General features: G+C 36.9%; 2 protein-coding genes across 10 annotated transcripts in view; one reads left to right on the forward strand and one right to left on the reverse strand.

Annotated features, from left to right (window-relative positions):
* GUCY1B3 (guanylate cyclase 1 soluble subunit beta) overlaps nucleotides 1-15,891 on the forward strand; it is a 74,621-nt gene that overhangs the window by 50,206 nt on the left and 8,524 nt on the right. The window contains exon 14 of one of the 9 annotated variants that reach the window (XM_021393408.1): nucleotides 6,133-6,159. The exons of the other annotated variants lie outside the window; for them this stretch is intronic. Coding sequence (XP_021249083.1) covers nucleotides 6,133-6,144 — 12 coding nt within the window. The 3' untranslated portion in view covers nucleotides 6,145-6,159. Of the gene's footprint in view, nucleotides 1-6,132; nucleotides 6,160-15,891 lie in introns of those variants that run through there. 9 annotated transcript variants of the gene reach the window in all.
* ASIC5 (acid sensing ion channel subunit family member 5) lies at nucleotides 22-15,891 on the reverse strand. Its single transcript, XM_021393416.1, has 10 exons — nucleotides 15,399-15,891; nucleotides 12,757-13,063; nucleotides 11,274-11,505; nucleotides 9,954-10,073; nucleotides 8,976-9,125; nucleotides 8,277-8,424; nucleotides 7,540-7,596; nucleotides 4,999-5,167; nucleotides 2,535-2,626; nucleotides 22-1,946 (listed from the first exon to the last, which is right to left on the reverse strand). The coding sequence occupies exons 1-10, from the start codon at nucleotides 15,436-15,438 to the stop codon at nucleotides 1,747-1,749; spliced, it is 1,515 nt and encodes a 504-aa protein (XP_021249091.1). The 5' UTR covers nucleotides 15,439-15,891; the 3' UTR covers nucleotides 22-1,746.

Consider the following 15,891-nt stretch of genomic DNA (forward strand, 5'->3'; position numbering starts at 1 on the left):
GTAATAGAGGAGCAAAGTACCATGGGGACTGTAGTAGTCCTTCTCTTCTGAGAACCAGGTACATTCACTACATGATGTTATGATGTGGAGTACCAATAACTGAAAATCATAAAACCATGACACTGGGTAACATCAGATTCACCCGCAACTCCTTAGAAATATTTCTCAAGCTCATACATCTCTAATAAGAGAGAAATAAACTGATTCAAGTTACAGTGAGAAATTCCATATCAAATGCTGAGAAACCACCTCCGTGGTTCTGAGCAGGAGAAGCCTAAGATAAGTGGGGCATCTGCTGGTGAGATACTGCAATGAACTAATCTACTGTGTAGAAGTCTGATCCAAAGCCTGCTCCAGTACAGGCCATTCTGTACTCGATTTGTCTGCCAAACAAGCAAGCACCAAGCCTGGCTACTGAGCTCTTCTGCCAAAATTGTGCCTTTTCTCCTTGCATAAATCCTTACTTCTCTGTCACTCCTTTAGAGATGTCTGACATGTACATTGCAACAGTAGTCTTGTGAATGTAGTTAAAAAAAGAAAGGAAATAAGCCAATGAAAGTTTTGAAAAGATATGATGCAAATCTCAAAGCATCTCCAGCCTCTCCCCAACCATACATTCACTGCAGATTCTCTGTTAGATTATACAGCTTTCTTCCTTGTACTTTGATACTCTGGTCTGATGCCCTAAGATGTGAAAATGAATACTGTGCACAAGCAAACACAGCAATAATCTAGAGAGATAAAATCCAGAGCAACCGAACACAGAAAGCATGATTCAACACTAAAGCCACAAAATTCTTACTCTTGGTTTTTTTCAGTAGGACTTAAGCCTTTCATCTTTTTTTTTAATCCATTTAACCTTGAAATTATGTTGCTCAGTCCTAGTGAGCCATCCTGAAGTTTTTTTGCCTCCAGCAATGATAAACTCAGTCAATTGAGCCTATAAAATATGAGGTCAGTAGCTTCATTGCCTTAACAAAGGAATCTTTTCTGCAATTAAATTATAATTCTGCCATACATTTTTTACAGCTATGAAAGCTTATTAAAAAGAATAGAAGGAAAGCAAGTCTGTTTGCTGTCTCTGGAGTCCAACAGCATGAACTTGGCCTATGTTTACCTTCTTGCTACCTATCTAGATGCTCTATGTTTCTCAGTTTTGTATTTCTAGTAGTTGGCAGACTCATGAGATTCTCATTTTTTGATGCATTACTGGCAAACAGACAACAAACTGTAGAAGTTATTGTTATTAGGTACCCTCCTGATTCTGATAGGCAAAGCTATACTGTCCTTTGCTGGAAGAAGTAAACCTAACAGCAAAGCCTTTGTCAGTGATAAGGACTATGCTGAAAAAGCAGATTAATAATACAACTTTATTATGGTTAAGGAACTTCTGGTGTGGTACTTTGACATGACTGTTATTTCTCTTTACTCAGAAAACGTAAGTCCGAAGTGCAAAGTTACATTGAATGTCTGTAGTCTTTTCTATGCTTTTTTTTTTTTTTTTAAATGTCAATTTAAAATAAAATCTTAGGTAAATATTAGATTTTTCTTTATACGAGGAAGTGAGGCTTTCCAAAGTTCATTCATTAAAATTATCTAGCACAGTTAAATAGCTGTAGGCACTAAAGAAACAGGAAGAATAAGGAGTGCAAGGGATGGGAGCCATGGAAGATATTACTGTCTCCTTTGTATCTTAGAGATGAAGAGAAGTTGGAGAAACAATTAGTTTCGTGCCTCTTCAAGCCACTAACATTCTTGTATTCCCTTCTTTTTTCCCATGCGTGTTGGTTGATTATGGGATGGATTATTCCACTGAGGTATTTCAGGAGCTTTCAATAGAAGAAAAAGGCACATCCAGAAGAAATTGGTAAAAATATACTCGAGCAGTTCTATGATTGTAATCATACTGGCACCACAAAACAATCCGAGCTGGCCACCTACATCAGCTGTAAAAGAAGGAGATAAACATGTCATCCAAAGCATTTGGTTTAGTCTAGGAGGCAAACAAAACCCTGCCACAATTCAAGTGCTTAATAAATTCAAGATACATAATCCATCACTTTAAGAAAACAATTACTGTTCTTAAGAATGTTTATGGAAAAAAGACAAATGTATTTCTTAAAATTCTAAACAAAGCACATAAAACACAACATATTTTACTGTGGAATGTAAAATATTTCCTACTTCTGTGCTCTCTTAGCCATTCTCTTGCTTTTCCTCCCCACGTTCTCCCTCTCCCCTCCAAATCCCAGAAAATTCTTACTCTTGCAGTTAGTTCAGCATGTTGTGTAGACAAAAACTACTGCAAAATTTAATTATTCTCAACTGTTTTCCCTACTGTAAGTCATTAATGGTATGCCAGGAGGACATATTAAAAAAAAAAAAAAAAGCAAACATGATTATTACCATTATTGTATAACGGGTATAAAGGGCATCGCTTTTTATTTATATTTATTTATTTTTATTTATTTATTTATATTTATTATTTTTAAAATTAATTATTGATCAGCAATAAATGTTAAACATTCCCTTACCGAGCAACTCAGATACAGTCAAGGCCTTCTGCTGCTGAGTTATTCTGTAGCTCAGATCATCATATTTAATGTCAATAATCACAAGGTTCTGCCTAATGATAAATACATACAGTATTACTTGAGAGTGCTGTCCATGTTTACCAACATCCATCAATATTGACTGAGTTCATGTGAAGTGATGGTGTCTTTTAAAGAACAATAAGATGGGAATTACAAAAAATGAGTTAGAAGACAGGAATGAAAGTGTACTAATAGCAATAGTTGTAAAAGGATGTTATTGGAGGAATTGATCTTGAGGCTACGTTCTAAGAGCAATTCAGCCTAAACATACACTATGAGGTGAACTCTTCTTAAAGCCTGTAGAGAGATGCCTGAGTGGAAGCATCAACCATCCTAAGCCACAGCAGAGACAGTGCTTGGAAATGTAGTCTCCCACTGTTGTTTATGTGCAAATGCCTATATAATCCTGATGATGTCAATGACAGAATTTGTGCAAAAAATCTTGTGTCCTATACTCTGTTGCATAGTTGCATAGTATTCAGTGTGAATAAAGAGCTCATCTTTGTGATACCATGACTACAGAGTCAGCTAAATAGAAGATAAGCATAACAGTAGTGGAATAAAACAGACACGAAAACCAGTTGCACATGTTATGTCATGATCTTTAAGAACAAATTATTGAACATTATTCAGAAGTGTGAACTGTTACAGATGTAGAGGTTGAAAATAATAATGAACTTATTCACTTGATGTTCACTGAAAACACAGTATTTGTTACACAAAGTGATTTCCGGCTCTTTAGTTGATAATTTAAAATTTAGGTAACATGGAGTAATAAAAATAATCCTTTTTCCATGGCTTTTACTAGTAAGTCATCCTACAATTGCCATTGAGTTCCTAGTGGCACTGTACAATAAGGTAGTAAGCAGTGAACTTTTCCCTTCTTATGTTTTCTGAAATTAATCAGGGTCTGTGTTTTATAGCTCAGAACATGTACTTCTTAATACACAGGCTGGATTCCTATTGGTTAAGGCTTGGTAACAGAAGAATGTTCTGTACTTTCTCTTGTCTAAATAAATGATTGCAGACCTGTACATGATGTTTACAGGCAATAATATAATCAATAAAGATAAAATGTTCTCAAAGTATTGCTATCATTTACATATTATAATAGGCTTAATTTTAATAATCTTCATATAGTTTGTCCATGTATAAATGTATGGAAGCATCTGCAGACTGATGGCTTCAAGAGTGACAAAACTGAAGTCATTCATGTAACATCAGTATTAATACTTGTCTTGGTGACATCTACCTCTGTGAAGAAATTTGGGTTATGAAACTCTACTAAATGTTCTTTGACAGCTGGATTGTATCTTTCTGGCAAAAAAAAAAACAACAAGGAATTCCTTCTATTGAATATATAATGCCTGCTTTTTCAAGGAAATTCAGTATCATTTTATTATAACTGTAAGGCACATATGCCTTATTAAACCATAAGCATACATGATATTTCTTCTATGAATTTAAAGGTATTCAGATTATGCTAGCTCAGCAATACTACTGAGCAACACTGTTATATGCATAATATAAGATCTAACGTAATTTCATGGACAAAATGTGCTGTCAGTACACAGAGACTTATTTTCATACTAGATCTCTTCTTCATATATTGTCTCACTTTTTTTTCTCTATGTGGAATTTTCATTTACACAGATAGAACCATACTGCTTTTCTCCTTCATGAGAATACGGCACCAAATATTTTCTAAATATTTTTTAGAATTTAAATGGTATTAATGAAATGTTACTAACAATAGGAAAGAATATTACAGTTATGACATTTTTGCTGCAGTAAAACCTAGCTCCTCAGAACTTTCACAGCTTTTTTGCTAATGTGTTGAGAGAAAGGACAAAAAGTTTATCTAGCATGGTTTTGGGTTTTTCGCTGACTTCTGTTGGATGGATTGCTCGTGTGCACTGTGAATAGGTTTCATAACCCTACCCTTTCTTTATTGTCAACTGCAAAAAGTTACACAAAATTTTATGAGATCATTGGAAAAAAGGCAATCATAGAATCGATCAGGTTGGAAAAGACCTTCAAGATCATAAAGTCCAACCACAGCCTAACCATACCTAACTCTAACAACCCACTGCTATATCATGTCCCTGAGCACCACATCCAAATGGTTTTTAAACACATTCAAGGATGATGAGAACATTACTGTTTAAAGTGGGGTATCTTGTTTATGGGATCCACAAGTCTTAGTTGTATCTATGTTTTAGACAAATATGAATATATAAATTCTAAACTAAGCTATTAGACAAGACTGGTTATCTCACATCACATTTTTAACAACACACATAAGAGTGTATTTTTAAAAGGTCACATTACATTGTGCGATTTTTTTGTACACTTAGAAGTAATTGACCATTTCTTTATTAGACAAGGTGTTAATTATGATTACCTGATGTACTCTGGACTTTTCTTCAGCTTTGCAGAAATGTATTTAATGGCATTTTCTCCTCCAAAACTTGAATAGGTGACAGTGGTAGGATAATGTGTTTCTTCACATGGGGCAGGGCAAGTGGAGTTGTGGGTTCCTACTGTACATAATCCTTTTACCTCTATATCACCTGAAAATTCAGGAGAAATGTCTTGCACATTTCTAAAAAAGCACACAGCATTAAGACTTTTATAACCTTACAAAATGATTTTTAGCTGAATTTAATAAAGACTTGTGTTGGTTATCCTTAGAAAAGTGGATACTTTTTCTAACTAACAAATAAGAATCTGTAACTGGCACTTAGGAAACTGCACAGTAATAAGGGTTGAGATTTGGGGATTTGGTTTATTCTACCCTCCCATGGATATACAGCACCTGCAAGTCTTTCTGCCCTCATTAGGACTTGATGTGCTTATTACTTCTCCTACATGAAACAATAGGACAACAGAAGACAGAAACAGAAAGAAATCATTATCGAAATCTGAAGAAGCTGGAGGCAATTAATATGAGAGGGAAAAAAAGGAAAAAATAAAAGATAGGTCAAAATTTCTTCCAGAAATATTAACTGTAATACACAGTCATTCTTTCTGAGGTGGGTGCTATAGTTTTATGTTTGTAGTGCCTGTTGTCTTTTCCTCTGCCTCTGGACTTCCAGTTTGTCTTTTCCTCTGCCTCTGGACTTCCAGTTTTTGCTTACTGGAAGGAAGGAGATGACACCTAGGTCTGTTAGGGGGTGATTTGAGGCATTCTTTCCACCCAGAATAACTCGTTGGTCCATATGCTCTCTTAATTATCAGTTTCTTTGGGAAAGGGGTTCACATTACATAGCTGCACACAAAACAAAATAAGACTTCTAAAAATTATGTGAAGATACTTCTCGGATTATCATTAACAGTATTTTCCAGAGAATCTATTGTAATGATTTATAAGTTCCGTATTTGCTGTGTATAGCTCATTTGCTCATGGAAATGAGTTACATGTGAAAGCATATGATTCATTTTACAAAAAGATAGAACCTTAAGATCCAGCAATTTTAAGTTAGATTCTTTTTCAGTCATCAAACTTCTTATTATTGAATCTGATCTCTATTTTCAGAATATTAAATGAACAGGGATGTGCTTCATTTCATGACAAGGAGGTGATCCGAGACAGCCAGCACGGCTTCACCAAGGTCAGATCTTGCCTGACCAATCTGGTGGCCTTCTATGATGGAGTGACGGCATCGGTGGATGGGAGAAGGGCAATGGATGTCATCTGCCTGGAATTCTCCAAAGCCTTTGACAGGGTCCCTCACCACACTCTTCTCTCCAAATTGGAGAGGTATGGATTTGAAGGATGGACCGTTCAGTGGATTAAGAACTGGTTGGCTGGTTACAGCCAAAGGGTTGTGATTAATCGTTCTATGTCAGGGTGGAGGCTGGTCACGAGTGGTGTCCCCCAAGGCTCAGTCTTGGGACCAGTGCTCTTCAACATCTGTATCAATGACATAGATGAGGGAATCGAGTGCACCCTCAGCAAGTTTGCAGATGACACCAAGATGAGCAGTGCAGTCGATACACTGGAAGGAAGGGAAGCCATCCAGAGGGACCTGGACAGGCTGGACAAGTGGGCCCACAAGAACCTAATGAGGTTTAACAAGGCCAAATGCAGGGTGCTGCACTTGGGCCAGGGAAATCTCAGGTATTTATACAAACTGGGGGAAGAAGTACTCGAAAGCAGCCCTGCAGAGAGGGACTTGGGAGTCCTGATGGACGAGAAACTGGGCATGAGCCAGCAGTGTGGGCTGGCAGCCCGGAAGGCCAACTATGTTCTGGACTGCATTAAAAGAGGAGTGGCCAGCAGAGAGAGGGAGGTGGCGGTCCCCTTCTACTCAGCTCTTGTGAGACCCCATCTGGAGTACTGCATCCAGACTTGGAGGCCCCAACACAAGAAAGACATGGAGCTCCTGGAACGAGTTCAGAGGAGGGCGACTAAGATGATCAGAGGGCTGGAGCACCTCTCCTATGAGGAAAGGTTGAGGGAACTGGGCTTGTTTAGTTTGGAGAAGAGAAGGAGACCTCATTGTGGCCTTCCAATACTTGAAGGGAGCGTATAAACAGGAGGGAGAACGATTGTTCATGAGGGTGGATAGTGATAGGACAAGAGGGAATGGTTTCAAACTGAGACAGGGGAGATGTGTGTTAGATAATAGGAGGAAGTTTTTCACTCAGAGTGTGGTGATGCACTGGAACAGGTTGCCCAGGGAGGTGGGGAAGCCCCAGCCCCGGAAGGGATCAAAGCCAAGCTGGACGTGGCTCTGGGCAGCCTGGTCTAGTGGTTGATAACTCTGCATTCAGCAGGGGGGTTGAGACTCGATGATCCTTGAGGTCGTTTTCAACCCAGGCCATTCTATAATTCTATAATTCTATGATTCTATGATTTCAGTATTACTTTCAGTAATTCTGTGTGTTTTCCACTCTTTGGGATTTGCTTACTAAATATTAATATGAAATTATTACTTACGGGTTGCGGGATAAACACAATTGTAAGACTTCATTAAATCACATTCTATTCCATTTCCTTAAAAATAAAAAATTATTTTAGGAACTTCATTTGACAACCTAGCCCTTAGCTCTGTTTATGCTAGACTGAAAAAATAACATCATCAAACCCTATGTGCTACTTCATACTTTGCATTATACATCTGAGGTAACAATTCACTCCAGCACAGTGCAGGTCCTAAACCAGAAATGGAGCATAGTGATAGAGGACAGCAGACCAGGCCAGGATGCTCCCTGGTAGAGCAAGCATCACTGTTGTGTTCCAGCTAGAACTGCTTTTAAGTTTGTGGCTTGGTCTTGGTGTTGGCTAGCTAAGGCAAGGAATTTCTGGTTGTAATGGTGGAATTAAAAAAACAAAGGGGGTGGATGGAATATATGGCTACATCCCAAATGCCTCAGACTTCATGGAAGATTACTCAGATAACAATTTCTGTCACAGCCCTGAGGCATGGTCTTTTCTTTCAAGATTTTTGGTGTGTATCCAAAAATGGCTAATGGTCAGACGCTAAGTCCACAGTAGAACAAGTATTTTGCTTGTATTCTCTGAATTGAAAAAACACAAATTTAAGTAATTTAAATAATCCCAGCTGTAGTTACCCTGCAAAGATCTTCTCTGCCATTCAGTAGTGTGATGTCTCCTAGCTAGATAGTCTTCAAATATTATATATATAAAAATATTATGATAGTCCTGAGAAATACCTGGAAGAATAAAAGGCAAACAGCCGCACCAGTCCTGTATGTACCAGGCCTTGCATTCCTGCAAACAGCCATTAGTACTGTAAGCATCCTGGTACTGAAGTTTGATGTCAGGCTTGCACTCTCCCCATGGATATTCTTGAATGATTGACTGTAGGGTGGTAATAACAGAAGATAAACATTTGTTCCTTTTAATATTGATTCAGTTTTCTCAGACTTTCAAGTGTTAAAGGCAGCATGTTTAAGATGTAAAGCAGTAACATTGTGATTTAATTAGAGGCAATTAAAGTTTATGCTTTTGGAATTTTAAAGTCATCTCCACTCTCACACAGCAGAAACAGGACCTGCTCAGGCAGCCCAGGGCACTGGGGTAGTCTTCTCAAGTTGCACCAGGAGGGGATACCAGGATTCTAATAAATCATCAGTAGTAATGGAATGTGCTGATGGACAGCTAATGCAGTATCTTTGCATCATTACATCAGTAAGACTGTAAGATGCTAACTGCAGTTAAAACAGATTAAGCAGACCATTGATATCACAGGAAAAAGTATTTTTTATTAATGACTGGAGAAAATTTTATTCTTAAAGCTGACTGTGGCATGCTACATATTTTAACTTCAAAATCATCTAATTCATTGTGCTTCAGAAGAGAATTAGTGACAGTGAACAAAGATATTGTCATTCAGTGCCCAAGGTGCTTACCTTCAGTTGCTGAATTGCGACCTGCGCGTGCATGCCGACTGGTGTTAATAAACCTAACCCATCAAAACGTGGAATCTCTTTGGGTGAATGGATAACAAAAGTGATACCAGCATCAGTATAACCAAGGCCAGGATCATCAGTGAATTGCTCCTGATACAAAAAAAAAAAAAAAAAACATTACTTAAAACAGTTTTGGTTTTGCTTATGCTCTGAAGATTTAGCTATATTTAAATAGTGCTATGGTTTTTTTTTTTGTCTTATTTCTCTAGTTTTCATCTAGCAATTTACAGAATAGTATAGAAGCAAACTGACTAGAATTTCCTCTGTTGATTACTATTGAGGGTTTTCTTCCTGTTACTCTAAATTTCTAGTTTTTTTCTTCCTTCTATTCCCTCTCATGTTCAAAAGCAAGAAGGCTAAGATGAACCTTCATTCATAACTTAAAGATTCATTCCTTTTACTTGCAACTACCCCACGTGTCAGCAAGCTTTCCGTTGATCTCTTGAGATCCTGTCACTCCTCCCTCACAATTTCCAGAGAACACAAGTGAATGTCTAACTCATTTATAATTCTAGGTTTTACTTTTCTTTCCTCATCTCACAAGCTGATATTCCCTGAGCTTTCTGTTTTTTTTTGGTCAGTAACAGTACTAATAAGGCCAGAAAGTATTGACAGTGTAAAGATCAGATCCTGAAGTGCTTGTATAAAATTGAATTACTTCTCTGATGTTTTTCAGCTGTAGGTAAACCGTATACATATATGCTTGCTTGCAGCTTTCAAAACCATTTAGCTCGTGTAGAATCAAGTCATTCAGAATTTTAAAACCAGTTTTGGATCTTTAAAATATACTTTCACCCAGGAACAGTCTTGAAAAAGAATTTTATGCAAGAAATCCTGAAGATCTGATTAAAACAAAAACATTTATGTATCTATGAATTATTATATGATTAAATGTTATAATCATTAGTATAGCTGTACCTGTTGGACATCAAAAAGTAAATGTAAGCCTCTTCCAGACAAGCTCACACTTCTTGCTGGAAGATCATTGTAATTAAAAGTAAAGCAGTTTCCATATTCAGTGAAAACATGTTCAAAGTCCTTCAAAAGAGAGAGAAAAACAGGGAAGAATAACATGAAAGAAAAATAACTTGAAATTGCATTAGTGAATCAAACTGGACTAGGTGGTTAGGGGTTTTTTTTGTTGTTGTTGTTGATGTTGTTGTTGTTGTTGTTGATTTTTCCCCAGAGGCAATGCTAAATTTTATAATTACGAAAGATGAAAATACTCAAAAGCATTTCATCCCTTTCTACAAGAAATGACCTATAGAAATTTAAAGGATAAATTCATGTAATTTATAAATGCCTATGACCTAGTCAGAATTATTTATAGAGATGATTGGTTTTCTATACATATTTTATTCCATTGAGATGATACATTCAAAACCAACAATTTTTCCACTGGTTGTTTAGTGGAGACTGTTTCAAAACTATGTGCCATATTGCATATGAGGTACATTACTTGTTTTTTTCCCCAAACCACTTCATCACTGAACTGAAAACCCTTGCTAATGTGACTATATTTCATAGCTTTAGTTTTAGCTATTAGATGTGTGTGTCTTTTGAGTTAAGAGAATTCACCAGTGACTGATTTTTTAGAAGCTACAACATATCTAAAGACTAAGTTAACTTGAAGGAATATAGGCCTGACTTTTCTGTTCACATATTATATTGAAAATGGGAATTGCTTTCTGGAAGAAATGACATAAATAGGAGGATCACATTCTTTTGTTACCATCCAAAATTCCCAAGGATGGGCTATATTAATCCCATTTAAAATTCTTCTGGGCTCTGCATATAGTTTCCCTGGCTGTCCGTGTTCTTGATCTCAAGAACAAAACTAATTACTTCAGTTGAATGCATCTGCAAAACCATGTCATACAAAGAAACTCCATTCAAACTGATGTCATAGGCTTTTTTTTTTTTGTGGGGAAGGAGGCTGGGTGAAGCCTGAAGGCACAACAGTATTCAAAGGCTGCTATCTAAGCAGAAGTGGGACTAGGCAGGGAGTAATTAGACTGAAATTCCATGCTACAGCTCAGGGAGTCCAGTCAGCTGTCCTGCATTCAGCAGGAGAATTTGGGTCCTCCTCAGGATGATTTAGAGCTGGATGTTTTCTTTCCATTTAATGACTGGAAAGGAAGGCAGGGGGAGTAGCTGGCAAAACCAGATGTCTGATGTCAAGTGGTAAGAATATATCCCCTTCCCCTCCATTCTTTTAGTAAAGACTAAAATATTTACCTCTGGGTGACACGTCTTTCCAAAAAATTCACATTCTAGCAATGTGCTGCCATTCAGATAAAATCCATTTTCCCTTGTAAACTCTTTGATGCTGAAGTTTTGGTTTCCAAGAAGGAAGCCATTTAGCTCTTGGAAATATTTGTCTTGCATAGCAAATTTTTGGACAATTCCAGACACAATGTTCCAAAGGAAAAAAATGATTTGGAGATTACTCACTGCATGAGCTTGAAACCTATCAATGGGAAGAAGAAAGAAATATTAGGAGTTCTGCAGAACTGTTGGACCAATTTCAGTGCTCTTTTTGCCAACTGTGATGTGGTTTGTTGCTTGTTCTCAAACTATACCTCATTCTTGTCCACCATGCTTGCACTTTGGTCTATGGAACATGGATAAACAATATAGTCTTAATTTCTAGGAAACAGTTATTTCCAAACAAGAGAACATGAAAGGGACTCCTTCCCAGGACTATTCTAAAAACAGTACTTCTGTTGTGTGGGGTTACTAAAAACAAGCAAACAAAACAGATTGGCCATCTACATAATCCAACAGCCAGAATTACAGAGCTGATTAAAAGCTGGACAATTGTATTTACATGAGGAAAAGTACCTGGGAGGACCAATTCCTTTCAAAAAAAAAAAAAAAAAAAAAAAAAAAAAAAAAAAAAAAAGCTGTGTTCCTTCATTCATAAAATCGGTTTCTAAGTGCATGTCATGTACCTGTGTTATTATGGCACTAAATCTACCTTCTCACGAGCTCTGTGATTGGTGCTACAGTAGCATGAACCAAAGGTGATCCTTTCTCCTAAAATCCTTCTGTGAATCTCAGAAATGTGAGGTGTTGGATGTGCTAAAAAGACAAAGAAATATTTGTGCCTCTTTGTTCTGCCAGCAAAGAAAACAATTACTAAAAACAGGAGTGAAGAATAAGCACAACATGAACAGCAGATGGATGTGGCAGCAAATTGTCACTTAGGCAGACAACTGGCATGCTCTTTAGACAACTGTTTTCTTGCTATGTGCTGCCGCTATAGTTAAAACTAATGAGAGATTTTAATAATACATGCTCAACTTGAGAGACTTCTATTTGCAGTGTATATTCTACAGTATTACCTAGAAGAACTTTACGTAGGGGAATGGGAATGAAAAATAGTGAGGCGGAAAGGCACCAGATATTTGGAACTTGGACTTCTGGTTGATTCTGACAATGAAAAGTAGATCTCAGAACTTCACATTCTTGAGAAAACAATGAGAGTAAAATCATTTATTTTTAAATTACTTATTTGCATATTACATATAAAAATTGGGCAGTAGATTTATTGCCTACTTTTTTAAAGTGGTTACATCTGAATTGTGGCCACTACCTTGAACTTTAGTGAAGTTTCTGCTTAGATATATGGCTTTTGAACATGCCAAATGCTTTCCTCCTACAGCCCCCAATGACATCAGTTGGAAATGCAAAGGCTGAGCACATGCATAGCTTTTACCTGTTCAGGTTGCAAAAAGTCACAGCAGGGAATTTGACATTTTCTACGTGCTGGACTACAACTGTAGTAGTGGTTGGCCAGCTGAAGTAGTAGTTAAAGCGACTGCAGATTTGCCAAATGACGATGCCAAGGCAGCCTGTGACTACTAGCAGCCACAGCACTCTGCGTGTCCTGCTCTGCGTTTGAACAATGTTATGCACTCCATGGAATGATGTGGATGAGGCAAAATCCTGACGATACTTCCTTCTGTCTTCCAAATGTGGCAGCAGTTTGTTTTTTAAGTATAGTCGTATCTTTTCCAGTTTTCCTAAATATTGAACAAATGAAAACACATTTCTTAAAGTTAGCATTTAAATGGCTCTTAGGAAAGGAAACTATGTAATTAGGATACTGGAAAGCATCTAATAAGAGCCATAAACTCATTGATTAGTGGGCTTCCTTCTAAGGGTAGTCTAGAGTTCTAGAAGACTTGTGTGCTAGATTAGCTTAGTTCTATCATCTCTGCCTGAGAACCGACTATACCATGCAATATTTTATGCCCCATGATTTTTAAGTGTATTAATATTGAGTAGTTCCACTTCCGTAGAAAAGATTGGATTTTTGACATACCACAGGATGCTGTGAACCTATTGCAAAAAGCTGAGCATCTGAGTAACATCCTATTACAGTCCTGGCTCTTCCTGCTTACTCTAAAAGATAAGGTAAAAAGAGAATTATATGTTTTTCAGACTTTCATCCTTAAATTACTGAAAGTTTCTATGTAAAACTTGGAGGTTACAGATTCAAAAGGAAATCTACTCTCCTATCCTTAGGTTTGTATTAGTAGATTTAAGAGTGTGTCGCATTTTGTTGCATGAAATATACACCTTATTAGACTGATTTACTAGAAGTTGTTACAGCTGGGAAGAGGAACAAAGGGATGTAAGAGTTATCTGCCAAAGCTGTCTTGACCACATCAGTTCTCTGGGATGTTGTTTTGGCCTGTGGACACACTGTACTAATTAAATACCAGTTGATTCTGGATTTCAAAATGTTTCTGAAAGGAAACATGAATGATTAAAAAAACCTAAGAATTTTGATTCAATGCTAGTAAGATTTACTCTGGCTTTTATGAGTATTTCTGCTGGAAAACTGCTCAAGAGTTTCTCTCCTAGCTCTAGCGACTATTAGATCGTTTTGCAAAGCTGCTTAGTCATGGGTGCTTTTGTACTTGACATTGTAACAAAGGGGAAATTATTAGAAACTATGTTTTCTGTGCAGACCATAATACTGACCCAAGGAGTATAGGCAGAACAAATTTAATATTCTCTTGTTGCAAGATATAGATGCTGGCCACTGTTTTCAGAATCTGAAGACACAGTTTTTCTTTAATCATTCATCTTTGGTCTCAGTCTGGCTCCCTTAAAAAGAGCAATGACTTAAATATATTTAAAATGATTGTACAGTGTCACTGAATGATGATGATGCTAGATAGACAGGAAGACCTCAGGCAAACATTAGGCCCTAGCTCTCTCGAGAACTTATTGTTTGATGCATATATTTTCTTTGGGTAGTGATACAAAGTACTTTTAATGCTGACACTGCAATAAAAAAAATTACATGGATTTAAAAATATATACATTAATAGAGAATCCAAAGGTTAAAGGATAGATAAGCAAGGAGGTAACTAAATCAGAGGGATCCAGGTACAGGAGTAAACCACATGTTTCATGATAGGCAAATATGGAACATGCATCTAATAAGTAAGGCAGACAGACCTACATTCAGGATGAGTAGCAGATAGTTTGCCTCAGGAAATGCTGATTACTGAAGAAGCCCTGAGAACAATAATGGTTAGTCAGAGAAACCTGGTTTCTCAGTCCAGTGCTTCTAAAGAAGAAATGAGTTATCTATATCTGTAACCAGTGATATCTGGCCAGGTACATACTGTTTTGACTTGGTCTAAAAACTTCAGAAATTCACATTATCTTTAATGCTAATACTGTAAGCTGAATTTAAATAAGTTTTTTAACCTTGGTAAATAGGTAACTCATCACAATCCATAACTACTTCTATAGGGAACTGACGGGTAATAATAATAGGCTCTTTTGATCTAGTGAGGGTGGGAAGATGTAAAAGGACCCAGTGAAAAGAAGTGGAAGCAAGCTCTTGCACAGAAAAAAATAAAGTATAGCATGTTTACTTTTGTGTTCTCAATGTTAAATTATGATTAGATTTTCATTAACTTACTAACAAGGAATGACTTTCTACGAAGCAGCTTATCTTCATCTAGAGCTATTACATGGAAGGAGTTATTTCAAGGAGGTTACTTGTTGCTTCTGTGCAAAGGTTACTTAGTCCAGATAGATTCAGAGTTTTCTTTTAGCCTTAATTTGAAAGTCATTAAATATGGCATCATTCAGAAAAGTCATTGCCTGCTTAAAGCTGTGTTAGTTTTATTCTACATGTGTACAGGACCAATAGATAGAGAGTATTCCTCATGCCCTAAGAGTAACATTTTTTTCTGTGAGCTTTTTTCATCTCTCTTTATATTTTGAAAATATGTATGACTTCTATTTTGAATAAGGTTACAATCCTGAAAAAAAACACCCAAATGTAACTAAAGCTTTTGGTAAGGCACTCTGATATGTCTAGTTACTTACCTTTAGCATCCAATTGAGAGAATCTTCCCAGCTGATCCATGAGGCTGTGCTTATTTCAGTAAGGAAAGAAAGGGTATGGTAAGCTGCCTTATCACTGCGATCATTGCTAGTTAATGGCTTTTATAGAAAACTAAATGGGAGGTGATTCTTGATGACACATAACACTGGGCAATTTACCTGCCAGGGTTGCTATGTTTTGCCTTTAGATAACTTGGTCTGCAAAGTAAAAGAGAAGATTAGTTTTGAGAAGATAATTTTTATGGTAGTATCAGATGTTCAAGTGCCTATTATACCAATAATAGTAGAAGTGCAGGCTTCTGCCTTGCTGCATCACTTTGCAAGTTAATTTTTCATAATTTTTATTTTAGAAAGACAGGTCATCTTCACTGAAATACTGTGCTATTCTGAGCTGAATACATTCTCTTTAAATAGGTGGATGGTTGGACTGGATGATCTTGTAGGTCTTTTCCAATCTTGGTGATTCTCTGATTCT

Source organism: Numida meleagris, chromosome 4 (genome assembly GCF_002078875.1).
Source record: "Numida meleagris isolate 19003 breed g44 Domestic line chromosome 4, NumMel1.0, whole genome shotgun sequence".
Lineage (NCBI taxonomy): Eukaryota > Metazoa > Chordata > Aves > Galliformes > Numididae > Numida > Numida meleagris.